The following is a 14,879-nucleotide window of genomic DNA, read 5'->3' as shown; positions in this document are numbered from 1 at the left end:
ACCCCACATAGACACATTGGTGGACAATACTGCAGGACACGCATGGTTTTCATTTATGGATGGATTTTCAGGATATAATCAGATAAAAATGAATCCTGAAGACATGGAAAAAATAACATTCATAACCATGTGGGGCACATTCTGTTATAAAGTGATGCCATTTGGATTGAAAAATGCAGGGGCAACATATCAAAGAGCCATGGTAACTTTGTTTCATGACATGATGCACAAAGAGATTGAAGTATACGTAGATGACATGATTGCCAAATCCTGAACTGAAGAAGAACATATTCAAAATTTGAGGAAACTTTTCCAGAGATTGAGGAAGTATCAATTAAAGCTCAACCCCGCTAAATGCACTTTTGGGGTAACTTCTGGGAAACTTTTGGGATTTGTGGTCAGCAAAAAAGGAATCGAGATTGATCCAGATAATGTAAAAGCAATTCAAGATCTTCCACCACCCAATACAAAAAAAGAAGTTCGAGGCTTTTTGGGAAGATTAAATTATATATCTCGGTTCATTTCTCAATTAACTGACAAATGTGATCTAGTATTCAAATTACTTCGAAAGAACAATCCTGAAGTCTGGAATGAAGAATGTCAAGAAACTTTGGATATTATTAAGAAATATTTATCCAATGCCCCAATTTTAGTATCACCAATGCCTGATAGACCATTAATTCTATACTTGACGGTCTTTGAAAATTCGATGGGATGTGTACTAGGACAGCATGATAAATCTGGAAGAAAAGAAAAAGCTATCTATTATCTGAGCAAGAAATTTACCGGTTGTGAAGTTCGATATCCACCAATACAAAAATTATGTTGTGCCTTGGTGTGGGCTACTCGAAGACTCAGACAATATATGTTATATCATACTACTTGGTTGATATCAAAACTTGATCCTTTGAAATTCTTAATGGAATCACCATCTTTGACAGGCAGAATGGCTAGATGGCAGATGTTATTATCTGAGTTTGATATTGTATATGTCAACCAAAAAGCAATAAAAGGAAGTGTCATAGCTGATTTTCTGGCCAGTCGTGTATCAAATGATTATCAGCCTTTGAACTTCAATTTTCCCGATGAAGATTTATTGTGCATATCCATGAATGAAGAAGTCAGAACAAATGATGAATTTGCAACTTGGAAGCTTTATTTTGACGGAGCATCTAATGCTTTGGGACGAGGAATCGGGGCAGTGTTGATTTCTCCAGAAAATGTTTATTATCCCTTTACAAGTAGACTGGAGTTCTTTTGCACCAATAACATGGCGGAATATGAAGCTTGTGTCATGGGATTGAAAGCAGCTATAGAAAGAAAAATCAAATTTCTCAAGATATATGGAGATTCATCTTTAGTGGTGTATCAATTGCGAGGAAAATGGGAAACAAAAGATCCCAAATTGTTGGAATATCGAAATTTTACACTCGAATTAGTGAAAGAATTCGAGAAAGTTACCTTCAATTATCTCCCTCGAGAAGAAAATCAAATGGCAGATGCTTTGGCTACATTAGCTGCTATGTTTCAGGCAACTAAGAAAGTTGATATGATGCCAATCAAAATGCAAGTGTATGAAATTCCTGCACATTGTTATAGTGTGGAAGAAGAGGTATATGGTAAACCATGGTATCATGATATCCTGCAATATATCAAAAATCAAAGTTATCCACCAAATGCATCAGAAATTGATAAAAGAACCTTGAGAAGAATGGCTGCTGGATATTTTCTTGATGGAGAGATTATGTATAGAAGAAGCAATGATCAAATGCTATTGAGATGTTTAAATACCAGCGAAGCTCGAAATGTTATTGAAGAAGTACACAGTGGAATATGTGGAACACATGCAAATGGTCTTTCTATGGCCAGAAAAATAATGAGATATGGATACTATTGGGCTACTATGTACACAGATTGCATTGATTATGCAAGGAAATGTCATAAATGCCAGATATATGCAGACAAGATTCATGTACCCCCATCTCCTTTACATGTAATGACAGCACCCTGGCCATTTTCTATGTGGGGAATAGATGTCATTGGGGCAATCACACCAAAAGCATCGAATGGACATTGTTTCATCCTTGTGGCAATTGATTATTTTACCAAATGGGTTGAAGCTGCTTCATACACCAATATTAAGAGGTCCACAGTCTGCAAATTCATAAAGAAAGAGATAGTTTGTCGATATGGCCTACCAGAGAGGATCATTACAGATAATGCTCTAAACCTGAATAACAAAATGATGACCGAACTTTGTGCTCAGTTTAAGATCAAACATGCAAATTCAGTGGCATATCGTCCAAAGATGAATGGGGCAGTTGAAGCAGCAAATAAGAACATCAAGAGAATCATTACAAAGACTACTGAAACTTACAAAGATTGGCACGAGAAGTTACCTTTTGCTCTATATGCATACCGAACTACTGTTCGAACATCTACTGGGGCAACGCCTTTTTCTTTAGTCTACGGGATGGAAGCAGTCTTACCAATTGAAGTTGAGATTCCATCGCTTCGAATATTGAGAGAAACAAAATTGGATGAATCTGAATGAATCCAAGCTAGAGTTGATCAATTGAACCTTATTGAGGAGAAAAGATTGAAAGCTATTTGCCATGGACAGATGTATCAAAAACGGATGATGAAGTCTCATGATAAGAAAGTACATCCAAGAGAATTCCAAGAGGGTGATCTAGTACTAAAAAAGATCTTGCCTATACATAAAGATTTCCGTGGGAAATGGATGCCTAATTGGGAAGGGCCATACGTTGTGAAAAAGGCCTTTTCCGGAGGAGCGTTGATCTTGGCAGAAATGGATGGAAAAATTCTGAAAAATCCAATAAACTCGGATTCTGTCAAGAAATATTATGCTTGAAAAAAAAAAAAAAGGGGGGGGGGTCAAGGTGAAAACCCGCAAAGGGCATCTTGTAACCAAAGGAAGGATCTGAGTTGAAAACCTGAAAAGGCGACTCAAATGCAGTTTGATATTAGGCATCTGGCAATTGAACTCTCTTAAGATTTTGACAGTTTGGGAGAAACTTCACATCTACAAGCATTTTGACAACGTTTGAGATCTTCCAGACAAAAGCTTACATCATTACTCTAAATTGTGTCAACATGATTAATTTAGAAATACTTATGCTTATAATTTGTTGAGACATTTGAATTTTTATTCTTATGCTTGCCATAACTTTGAATACAATTCTATCTATTTCAAGTTCAATTTATTGGAGATTCAATTTATTTTTGGAAATTCAATTTATTCTTTTCTATTGAATTAACATAATTTTGAAATAATTTAAAGATTTCTGAATATCACTTTATGTTAATACTTTTAAATACATGGAATACAAAGTAGGCAAATCATCACTAGCTTAAAGCCATGAACATCAAGATTGTTACAAGTGGTGCTACCGACAACAAGGTCGAATCCGCCAAATCTACTCATCAATTGCTCCAACCGATCACCATTCAGTTCTTGCACATCTGTTTTCAAAGATATACTAAAACAGTAGAAGATGATCTTTGCAGCACTGATTCCAGCAAAAAGAAACAAGTCATTGATACCACTGGGAAACATATCTTTATACAGATCCTTGTGTATGGTTTTTAGAGAAACCTAGAAGCATTTCCACCTCATCAGGTTCAAGTGGAGCAACTTTATTCCTTCCAACCCATACTAAATTACATTTTCAGCACTCATCAAGAACATACTTCTGTACACTCGAAAGTGGCTCATTGTCATAAGCTTCAAGAGCCTTACAGATCCTTTCTGTCAATTTGGCACTTCCTGTACATGTTTATAAACAGTTCAACTTTGTTCTTGGATTCCATGAAAGCCATCATTTCTTTGTCAATGGAAAAGCATCAGCACATAGAGGAAGCAGAATAAGAGAAAATCTATTCTTAATTGGCAAAATTATGAATATAGCCCTTTTCAGTGTGGTAGTATGGAAATACTTTGAATCTACAAATTCTGGCTCTACATCAAATAAGTGTTGTGATATCTTAGTCCAATCATTGAATTTGGAAGATGAATTTGATCAATAGCATCTTCTGGAAGTGTTCTTTGAGTTATCTGATCTGATTTGGCAGAACCAATCATTGAATTTGGAAGATGAATTTGATCAATAGCATCTTCTGGAAGTGTTCTTTGAGTTATCTGATCTGATTTGGCAGAACCAATCATTGAATTTGAAAGATGAATTTGCTCAATAGCATCTTCTGGAAGTGTTCTTTGAGTTATCTGATCTGATTTGGCAGAACCAATCATTGAATTTGAAAGATGAATTTGCTCAATAGCATCTTCTGGAAGTGTTCTTTGAGTTATCTGATCTGATTTGGCAGAACCAATCATTGAATTTGAAAGATGAATTTGCTCAATAGCATCTTCTGGAAGTGTTCTTTGAGTTATCTGATCTGATTTGGCAGAACCAATCATTAAGTTTAGAAGATGAATTTGCCAATAGCATCTTCTGGAAGTGTTCTTTGAGTTATCTGATCTGGTTTGGCAGAACCAATCATTGAATTCGGAACATGAATGTGTTCATAGCATCTTCTGGAAGTGTTCTTTGAGTTATCTGATCTGATTCAGTAGAAACCCCAGAACCGATAGTTGGAATTGAAAGATGAACTGCATGATCATCTTCATTAAGAAGCTTATTTTCAAGTTTCTTCTGCTTCTTCCTTTTCAAAAATCATAGCCCAAGTGTTGCCTTTTCTTGTAATTGGGATCATTGCATAATGACTTCCTATCTTTTACCAGAAGAAGTGCATCAGCAGCCTTAATCATTTGCACAACACATATAAAATTTATCAATTTTACAATTGATGAATCTGGACCACATTTCTACATGGCTATTGAAGCTTCAGCACTTGAGAATCCCATTTTTGTCAAGTATAACAGTTTATTCTCCTCATCAGAATCAGAATTCAAGAATTTCTCGGTATTAGAAGAACTATCGATATCTGTGAAATCATCTTGAAAGGTCACTTCATAATCAGATGAGTTGTTATCAGAATCAACATGTTGTATGAATACAAGTTTTTCAAGAGCCTATACTATTGAGTTTTATTCTCAAGAGGTTTTGTTACATAATATCTACATTTACATTTGTCAAAGAAGATAGATTTTCTGATTTGAAGAAGAAAGATCTATTGGGTTTTTACAATTGAAGAAATACTCAATTCACCAGTCTGAAATCAAATAACTTAACATTCATGCATCATATTTTAGGTGTTTACAAAAATAGGTGCATTTTCATTCATTTTCATCTATGTTGAATTTTTAACAGGAATTTCAAAGATTTTAGCAAAGATTCAAATCTATCAATTGATGGATTATTTTTTGAAGAGAGAGTTCATAATGAGAAGAACTCATCTGAAGAAGGAAGAAGAAGTTCATAATGAGAAGAATTTGTTCAACCTTTTGCTCAAATTTATCACTTGATGGATTATTTTTTCCAGAGAAAGTTCATAATGAGAAGAACTCATCTGAAGAAGGAAGAAGAAGTTCATAATGAGAAGAACTTGTTCAATCTTTTGCTTGAATTCATCATCTGATGGATCAACATTGCCAGGTAGAGTTCATAATGAGAAGAACTCATCTGAAGAAGGAAGAAGAAGTTCATAATGAGAAGAATTTGTTCAACCTTTTGCTCAAATCTATCACTTGATGGATTATTTTTTCCAGAGAAAGTTCATAATGAGAAGAACTCATCTGAAGAAGGAAGAAGAAGTTCATAATGAGAAGAACTTGTTCAATCTTTTTCTTGAATTCATCATTTGATGGATCAACATTGCCAGGTAGAGTTCATAATGAGAAGAACTCGTCATCTGAAGAAGAAAGAAGAAGTTCATAATGAGAAGAACTTGTTCAATCTTTTGCAAGAATTCATCAATTGATGGATCAACATTTCTGGAGAAGTTCATAATGAGAAGAACTCATCTGAAGAAAAAAGAAGAAGTTCATAATAAGAAGAACTTGTTCAACTTTTCGCATAATTCTATCACAAAAGGAGATAGATTAGCATCAGCCTTTCTAGAAAAAGTTCATAATGAGAAGAACTCATCAAGAGTTTATTCAACCTTTTGAATGACTCTATCACAGAAAGGAGGTCATCATCATCCCCAGCAGAAAGTTCATAATAAGAAGAACTTATATGGAGAGAGAGAATAATTTATTCAATATCTCCGTTATGATCATAGTAAAGTCAAAATGGATAAAAAAAAATTTATCTTTTCATCTTTGCCCTATTCTTGTTAACACAAGAATGAGCAAAGAGGGGCAGCTGAAGATATTAATTTTTTTATCCATATTATTATTATTATTATTATTATTATTATTATTATTATTATTATCATTATTATTATTATTATTATTAAATATATATTAAACATATATATATAAATAATAATTACATACCAATTACAATTGGACCAGCCCAGTTACAAACCAACCATAACCGGTCCAAATCAAACCAGAAACCCTAAACATTTGGGTTTCCAGTTAGGGTTTCCTAACCATAATCTAAACCAGCCGCCTCATCACAACCGTTGGATCTGGCACGATCCAACGGTCCAGATGGCTCCAGAGGGAAACCCTAGGGTTTGATACCCTAGGGCCACGCGGCGCCGCCCCAGCTTCCACGCGGCTGCCGACAGTTTTCTCGCCGCCTCCGCCGCTGCCACGTCCCAAATGAAGACTCCAGAAGATCAACGCCAGCCGTCCATGCAAGGCTACGGGGTGAGTCACCACTGGTAGTCCGGTGACTCACCGAGACCCCCTCTTCGGACCGGTCCGACGGCTACAACGGTGGTGGCTATAAAAGCCACCATCCATCTGCGAAGAAAAAAAAGGAGAGAGACAAAAACGGAGACAGAACCGGAGAAAAAAAAAACAACAGAGAAAAAAAAAACAACAACAACTAAACCAACGATCTCAGTCAGCATCAACGCAGCAAGGAAAAAAAGAGAGAAGAGAGGAAAAAGCTTACCCTGTCATCGGAGAGCCCCAACCGTCACCGGATCTCACCGGAACCTTCGAAACACCGAAGGTACTTTTGTAGATTCGCTCCGATTGGGAGTTTTTTAGGAGGAAACAATACCGGAACCGTCCTTAGGACGGTCCGATCTATCTATTAGTATAAAAAATAATTTTTCCGGCCACCGGATGCGGTGGCCGGCGGTGATAATCACGGCGGCACACGGTGGCCGACCGGTGACCGGCTTCCCTCCGGTGAGGGAAGCTAGAGAGAGGCGAGAGAGTTTTAAAACTCTCTCGGTTTAGAGAGAGAGAGGGAAATGAGAAATGAAAACTGGCCCTTCGGGCCAGCCGGTTTGGGACCATATATAGTCCTTCCCGAACGACGTCGTTTCGGGAAGGACTATGCGCGTAATTATAAAATAGTTAAATCCCGTCCGTAGTCCTCCCAACTTGTAAATTTTATATTTTGGTCACTAAACTGAATTTATAATAATTTTAATTCAGTCTTTGAATTTTAATTTTATTCATTTTAGTCTTTTTTATTAAAATAATATATTTAGGATAAATGACAGATTTAGTCCCTTAATTTTAATAAATAATTTTTTTTAATCCCTAGTTCATATTTTTAATTTATTTTATTATAAAATTCGAATTTTAGATAATTTTATTTTGGTCACTAAATTATTAAATTAGAAAATAAAATATTTAATACCTATAATTTCAATTAATTAGGAATTAGATTTAGTTTTATTTTTATTATAATTTATTTATTTATTTTATATGTTTTCATTTTACTGCTTAAAATATATTGTTTTAGTGATATTTTTATTTTATTATATTGTTAAATATTTTTATATATTCATAAATATACATATAATAAATAGTAATTTTTAAATATTTATTTTTAATATCAAAGAAAATGACAGTCTTAATACAACTGGATGTCCTATTTTGATATTTTAAAATTAAAAATTAAACAATATTATTTAAATTAATATTTATCAATATCAAAGAAAAGAGCTGTCTTAAGGTACCTAGAAGTTCTTTTCAGATATTTTTAAATAAATAAATATTTTTATATAATTTTGAAATAATAAGATTAAAAATTAAATATATTTTTAATAATAGAGACAATTTATAATTAAAAAGTACCAATTTTGGGCGTTGTAGGGGTGCTAATCCTTCCCTAAACGTAACCGACCACGAATCCCTTTTTACTAAAAAGAACGAATTTTTGGTTATAAAACGCAGATCAGTTCATTTTTTTTATTGATGTTTTCTTAAAACTCTTTAAAAAAAATAATTTTTAGGTATTCGACCTACCTGATCCAAAAGGCCGATAGCGACTCTCAAATTATTTTCAAAATTATTTATTCATATCAATTTCCCCGCCAAATTTAATATTTCGTACCCGGACGAAAACCGGTTACGACAATAGTTTTTTGCAATGGCATCAGATAAGTTGTTTACCATGTCTGCTCACTAACATAAAACTGATGAAATTCTGGGAGATGTCTAAAATAATGCTCCAAACCAGTTTGTATTCTTAACCAGAAATCCCTGTCTTTACTGAAAGCATTTTGCATAATACTCATTATTTATACAAACTGGTTTGAGTGCATGATGCTCTTCTCAATGTTGATTGTTCAACTTTTCACCTGGTGGTGATTGATAATCAATACTTTTTTTTGTTTAATTCCATTTCTTCCGTACAGGTACATGTAGGGGAATACGGTGTGAACTGGAATTTCTTTTTCACACTTGCTGTTGTATCTATTCTCACAACCATTTTAAATGTTCCTGCGAAATATTCCGGAATTCTCGGTTCAGCAATTTTAGTACCTTCCTATTTATGAAGTTTGTTTCGATATGCTGGCATTTTCCATTTGATTCTTCTTGTACAATAAGTTGATTTTCTAACTCTCAGGGTACCAAAGTTGGTTGACTAATGGGCTAAATGTTTATCTTCTTTCTAATGAAAGGAGTGATATCATAAGCAGAAACAAGGAGGGGATTTTTAGCTTATTTGGTAAGGAAAATTCTGGACTCTACCTAATGTACTATTGCTATATGCGTCATCATAATTTTTGTTTTCACCTACAGCTTTATCTTGGGTAGTCGTTTGTAAGGTTCTTGTGATCCCAATTCCTGAGCAAGAATCAAACTGTATTCTTCACATTTTGATGTTAACCTTTGATCGAAGTTAAGAAACAGCTTGTGTTGATTTAAAGGAAATTGAAAATCATTTTTTAAAAAAAAGAATGAAAAGAGAATAATTTCTAGATTAATTTTAAGTACGAGTTCTTTCATTGATCTGTGTCTTCCTGATTTGTTTCCACTTTCCAATAATAGGCTAGTGTTCTTTTCATTAAAATATAAAATAAAATGGGGCCGCAGGCTGCATTCCCTTTTCATTAGCAATTCTACTCATCTTGTCATCTGATATAAGATTTTGTCAAGTGATTACTTGTTATCATACCCAGGATACTGGGGTATGTATCTTATTGGTGTTCAGGTGAGCTACTACCTCTTCATCGAAAATCGTCCAACCAAGTAGAGAAGCAAGCATGAAACGCAATTCAGAGTCTGTCTTCTTACTATTGTGTTTTGGTATTTATAACTCTCACGTGATTTTTGTTACCAAAACTGATTGTGTCGATTCAATAAATTGATTGCATGGAAACTGAGCTGATTTTTGTTTGCATCTGTTTGTTACAGGATTTTAACATTGCTTATAGACAGGCATGTTGAAAGAATTTCTCGTAGAATGGTAGGACATACTCATCATATATTTACTAATTTGTAAAACCATCTTGGAATTAACAATCATGATTAACCGTAATATGCAATTTCTGCAGTGCAACCTTGCTTATGTTACTTGGGTGGTGGCTCAAAATCTACAGGTTATTCTGATTTCCTCCAAATACGTCAAGAATTGTTAATGTTCATCACCCTTTTGTTATTTAAGTTCATTAAATTTAGAATTTATCAATGTAAAACATTCCTTTTCCTCAAACATATAACATCAGGACTAGATCATTGGCAGAATTACCATGTTTCTCATTTTCTTATTATCGATATATCCTCTTTATTTGACTGGTTGGGATCATATTGAACCATTCGACACTTGGTTTTAATATCTATTTTCAGACAACATGGAATCTCAAAATGTACCACTGTAAAAAAAATTTAATGTTCAAAAAGAGACTTGGATGATGTTGGTTCTATGATTATATATGCATGTCGACTAATACGTTGAGTGAAAGATGAAGGAGGGCATTCTTTGAGTATGTTTCCTTTTTGTTTAAGATATATTTTGGAGATGTGAAACTCAGTTTGACATTTGTAAATCAGTGTCTTCTGCAGAAATGGTGTCAATATGGTGAGACTGAGGGATCTTTGTTTGTTTCGACTTAGGAATAAAAAAATCAAGCATCAACCATGCCATTGATAGGCATAAGTTTTTGGTGTAATGGGTGAGCATCGATGCAATCACTTAAAAACCGATAACTGAAATGCATGTTGGTGTTTTCACGATTCTATTCTAAAGCTTTGCAAATTCAAATAAAAGAACTATGTCCCGGTCCTTTCGAACAGTGATGGATATGTATAGTTTTATTACCTACTATTACATGTGGTGCAAGGCTAACGAGAGGTTTACCCATTGTTTCAGCTATTAACAATACGACTTCTTGCCGATAACGTCGTTGGGATTAAAGTTTTAGCTCTTGAAAGAGCATTTGACCGTAATTTATTGGCTTCTTTTCTTGTGGTAAATTGACCATCCCTCTTTCTTCATTATTTCATCCATTCATGTATGTGACTTGAGGAATTTTATGTTGTTCTCGATCATCATCTCATATTAGAAATAACTGAACAGGTTGTGTTGCTTTATTTATCGATTTGTGCAGGCAAATCTGCTGACGGGGCTGGTAAACTTATCTGTGGATACCATATTTGTGTCATCATCATCGGGTGTTTTGATCCTGGCTTCCTATTCTTTGACTTGGTGTGTTGTCATGGCGCTCCTAGATTTTTCTGGCATTAAGTATAAATTCTGGAAGCTCCATCTCACACTATATGAAACATTGTGCTTTTAATTTTGAAAAGCATTTGTGTTTTGAACTATAGTAGCCCTAATATATCTACAGGAACAGGGCAACATTCTGATTTCTAATACAGCTTGTACCATCGATACTTGCTAGGTTTGAATGATATATACTATATTTAGAAATTGTATACAGAAACAGTTACATTTCGTATTGCGAAGAATCTCGCATTTAGAGTGAGAAAATGGTTTAAAAGGGTTTATATGGAGTCTTATTTTCCTTCCTTTATTCAGTAGTGGATGTGCACTATGTTATCTCTTGGCATGGATTGTGTTAAAATGGAATATTTGAAATTATTCATACTAATCTTATAGATTGTGTTAACATGCGTAAATGTAGATGCTTAACATTTTTGGCCTTATTATTTCAAGTGTTTGGCCCTCACACTCATTAAAAAATCTGTTAAATATTATTCAACTATTCAATGGTTGACATATAGTCTTTTCCCCCTTTAGTTTTAAAAAAAATTAAAATTATAAATTTTCATTAAAAATCCCGACCTTTTTTATTTTTTAGAAAATACTCTAAAATCATAAAGCTCTAAAATATCTCTTCGATTTTGTCATTGACCACCATCACCGTTAGTGATCATCCACTCACATGTCAACTATTTACCCACTAATTGAAATGGATATGTGCCTTGGGATTTGTCGACCACTTACCCACTAATTGAGATGGATGTATGCCTTGGGATTTAGGGATTTCGGGGATTGAGACCGTGACAACTAACAATGAGTGGGTATGCGGCCAAGGAGTGGTGGATTGATGCTTTCGGATTTAGGATTTTAAGAAATTTTTGTTTTTAGGTTTTAGAGTTATTTTATTTTATTTTTCAAAATTTTAAAGTTTTTTTAATCTTATAAGCATATTACTTGTTTCATTTAGTGATTGACTAATATTTAAAGGATTTTGTTAACAACTGACTGACCATATGCTTAAAAGGATAACAGAAAAAAATGGTATGCACCTACATTGATCGAAAAAAGTTTAAGTACCTAAGTTAAAAATAATATGATTTGAACACTTTTTTAATATTAAACCTTAAATTTGGGATGAAGTTTTGTTAGACAAGGACAAAGAGGACGGAGTAATGGGTTTTAGAATGATGGGGACTAAATACATATGTAGCTTTTGTTTTTACTTTTTAAATATCAAGTCAAACTTTCATTATTGGAGCAATGAGAGTTAACGATTGAGGAACCAAAATGTATTAAATCGATAGTATAGGAGACTAAAATCAAACTTTTTTAAACAGATGACCAAAATAGAAGGGACTGAAAAGATAAAAGATCACCAATAATTTACCCTTGACTTAAGTTTATTTGCTAACTCATGGATGAAGCAAATATATGGCATATCTTCCATTTCCTGAATGGGTGGAACCATGGAAGATCGTCAAGACTTATAATGTAGTCCATAACTGTTAGTGGGATTTATGAAGATATACCAGAAACATATAAGAAAACATAAGATTCCAATTAACAGAAGAGAAAAAAGTAGCTTAAATTAACATAAGATCTATTAGGATACGAACAAAAGAAATAATATACACAACCAAACATTTACAAATTACTTATCCGGAGGGAGGTGATAAAACTTTCTTTCTCATTTGTACACTGCTCTCAAAAGGATGGAGACATGAGGTCCAAGTGAATATCTAAGACTTCGATTTCCTTCTGTTCAGTGTCTTCATCCCCGAATTCATTGGCTGTTTTTTCACTGAATTTTAAACGCAGTGGCCGATCCATCAACTCCTGCAAAATGTATGACAATGTGTTATCAGCCAGATTGATTAACTAAGCATTCATCAACTAATGAAAATACTTGACAAAGTGAAGGAACATTTTAGAACATATTGCTGCCTACAGACAAGTTTCTGCAAACATAAATGAAACTTGTTGCATATACTGAGAGGAACATCAAACTTATGTCCTAGACAATCTCGTACTACAAATGAGTTGTAGTTGACAATCACCTTCAAATGTATCGTCACTGATGTAGTCTGTCTAGTAACCATATTAACCGACAGTTATGATCTATGGATAGTGCTCTCTTAACAACAAACATGAAAACAGTGCAAATAAACAGAATGCGTTAGATTACCTTTCCATCAAGAGTAGAAATTGCAGCCTCAGCTTCCTCCTTTGTGGCAAATGAAACAAAGCCATACCCTGCAGACTGTCCTGACGGGGTACCAAAAATAACTCTAGCTGAAACCGGGTTGAAGGCCGAGAAAAACTCTCTCAGATGATTCGCCCTGACTTTCCAATTAAGGTTCGACACGTAAAGCTTATGGCGCGACTCACAGGAAGGAACAATCGGCTGAGAAGTAGCTGGTGAAGGTCTCTTGAATCTCCTAGCAAACTCTACCCTTATAATTCTCCCGGACACTTCCTGCACCAGAAACGACACTCCAATATCCAAATAAGGTACATACATACAATGGAAAGCAATTCTCTGATTTTATTTTTTATGATTATGTCTTGTCCTCTTTCTTTAATTAATTTCTTCTAATGAACAATCAAAATGGAAATCAAGTTGAATAGCATTGTATACATAAATAAAATTTGAATTTAAAAATGATAAGAAAATTTTACATGAGAGTCGAGTTTGTCTACAGCAGCCTGAGCTTCTTCACCAGAAGCCATCGTCACAAACGAAAACCCCCTACTTTTCCCATCTTTCTCCTTAATAATCTGAAAACAATCCAAATACCAAAATCACCCATGTCACAAATCATCTCTTTTTAAAAGAAAAATAAAAAAGGCATAAAATAGCAATAAAAAGGAACCTCAACATCTTTAACGTTCCCACATTGGGAAAAGAGGTCTTTGATATCAGCAACCGTATAAGCCCGTGGCAAATTCAACACAAAAAGCTTTCTTTTCACATTTGGTTTCTGGGTTTTCTCTGTTTCAGCTTCTACGCTTAGTTCTTGCAAAGTGGAGCAGAGTTTAAAACCCAGATTCTTCTGGGTGTTGATTAATGGATGGATGGGGAAATTTTGGGAAAAGAGGGGGGTAGATATGGATATTTGAAAAGTTAAGGAAGATAAGCTTTGGGGTTTTGGACTTAAGAAGGTCTTTGGGGAAGAAGAAGGGTGACGTAGAAAGGAGAGTGCAGTTACAGCTTCAATGGCCGCCATTGTTTCTGAGTTTTTCAGTACTCAGCAGCAAGAATTTCAACTCTCCTTCGTTTAAAAATTTTGAGAAAGATTTCAACTTTTCAAGCGGATAAGATATTTTATTCGCTAAACTACATCACTAGTCACTTTACGTTTTGTACATGTGTCCTTTGGTCACCAAAATTAAAATTATTTCCATTTCAAACATTTTCGTTAACAACAATTGAGTAGTTATAAATAATAGTTTTTATTATTTTACAGGTCTTTTAGTTTTAAATATAAATTATAAATTTTTTATAAATTTAATACATTGTAATTGTTATTATAAAACTATTATCGTGATTTATAGTATTATATTAATATATTTTATAAAATAGATATACTTAATTTCAATGTATTTTCACTCAAATATCATTCAATAAAAATATTTCTATTTTAATAGTCATATACGATTATTTCTTGAATCTTACACTATTTTTTCAGACAATGTTTAGCGTATTTTGTAGGAAGCGTCTTCTGATAATATGGTATAAGACGCATTTTATAGGAAACATCTTTTATTGACCTTAACAGAAAGCACTTGACTTGGGCTGAAATGAAAGAACAAAAAAAGAAAGGTCAAAATATGAAAAATATACATTAAAAAGGCGTGTTTCACTTC

The 14,879-nt window shown here is 34.0% G+C and overlaps 1 protein-coding gene and 1 long non-coding RNA gene across 2 annotated transcripts; one reads left to right on the top strand and one right to left on the bottom strand.

Moving 5' to 3' along the window:
• The first annotated feature begins 8,999 nt into the window (after positions 1-8,999).
• Positions 9,000-11,034, top strand: LOC120200465. Its single transcript, XR_005523546.1, has 6 exons — positions 9,000-9,014; positions 9,469-9,595; positions 9,704-9,755; positions 9,844-9,888; positions 10,659-10,757; positions 10,897-11,034. It is a non-coding gene; the product is annotated as an uncharacterized LOC120200465 (long non-coding RNA).
• Positions 11,035-12,700: 1,666 nt separating this feature from the next.
• LOC120200464 (28 kDa ribonucleoprotein, chloroplastic-like) lies at positions 12,701-14,301 on the bottom strand. Its single transcript, XM_039201302.1, has 4 exons — positions 13,886-14,301; positions 13,692-13,790; positions 13,198-13,488; positions 12,701-12,848 (listed from the first exon to the last, which is right to left on the bottom strand). Exons 1-4 carry the CDS (start codon positions 14,237-14,239, stop codon positions 12,717-12,719), a joined length of 876 nt encoding a protein of 291 aa, XP_039057233.1. The 5' UTR covers positions 14,240-14,301; the 3' UTR covers positions 12,701-12,716.
• Positions 14,302-14,879: the final 578 nt, after the last annotated feature.

This window comes from Hibiscus syriacus, unplaced genomic scaffold (assembly GCF_006381635.1).
Source record: "Hibiscus syriacus cultivar Baekdansim isolate YM2019G1 unplaced genomic scaffold, ASM638163v2 tig00005974_pilon, whole genome shotgun sequence".
In the NCBI taxonomy this organism is placed as follows: Eukaryota; Viridiplantae; Streptophyta; class Magnoliopsida; order Malvales; family Malvaceae; genus Hibiscus; species Hibiscus syriacus.
The sequence above is the reverse complement of the archived record's forward strand: the minus strand, read 5'-3'. Positions and strand labels throughout refer to the sequence as shown.

Excerpts from the sequence above, each read along its gene's own strand:
- LOC120200464 (XM_039201302.1), bottom strand. The coding sequence starts at position 14,239 with ATGGCGGCCATTGAAGCTGTAACTGCACTCTCCTTTCTACGTCACCCT. Across the intron at positions 13,791-13,885 it reads GGAACGTTAAAGATGTTGAG|ATTATTAAGGAGAAAGATGG; the intron begins GTTCCTTTTTAT and ends GATTGTTTTCAG. Across the intron at positions 13,489-13,691 it reads TAGACAAACTCGACTCTCAT|GAAGTGTCCGGGAGAATTAT; the intron begins GTAAAATTTTCT and ends TTTCTGGTGCAG.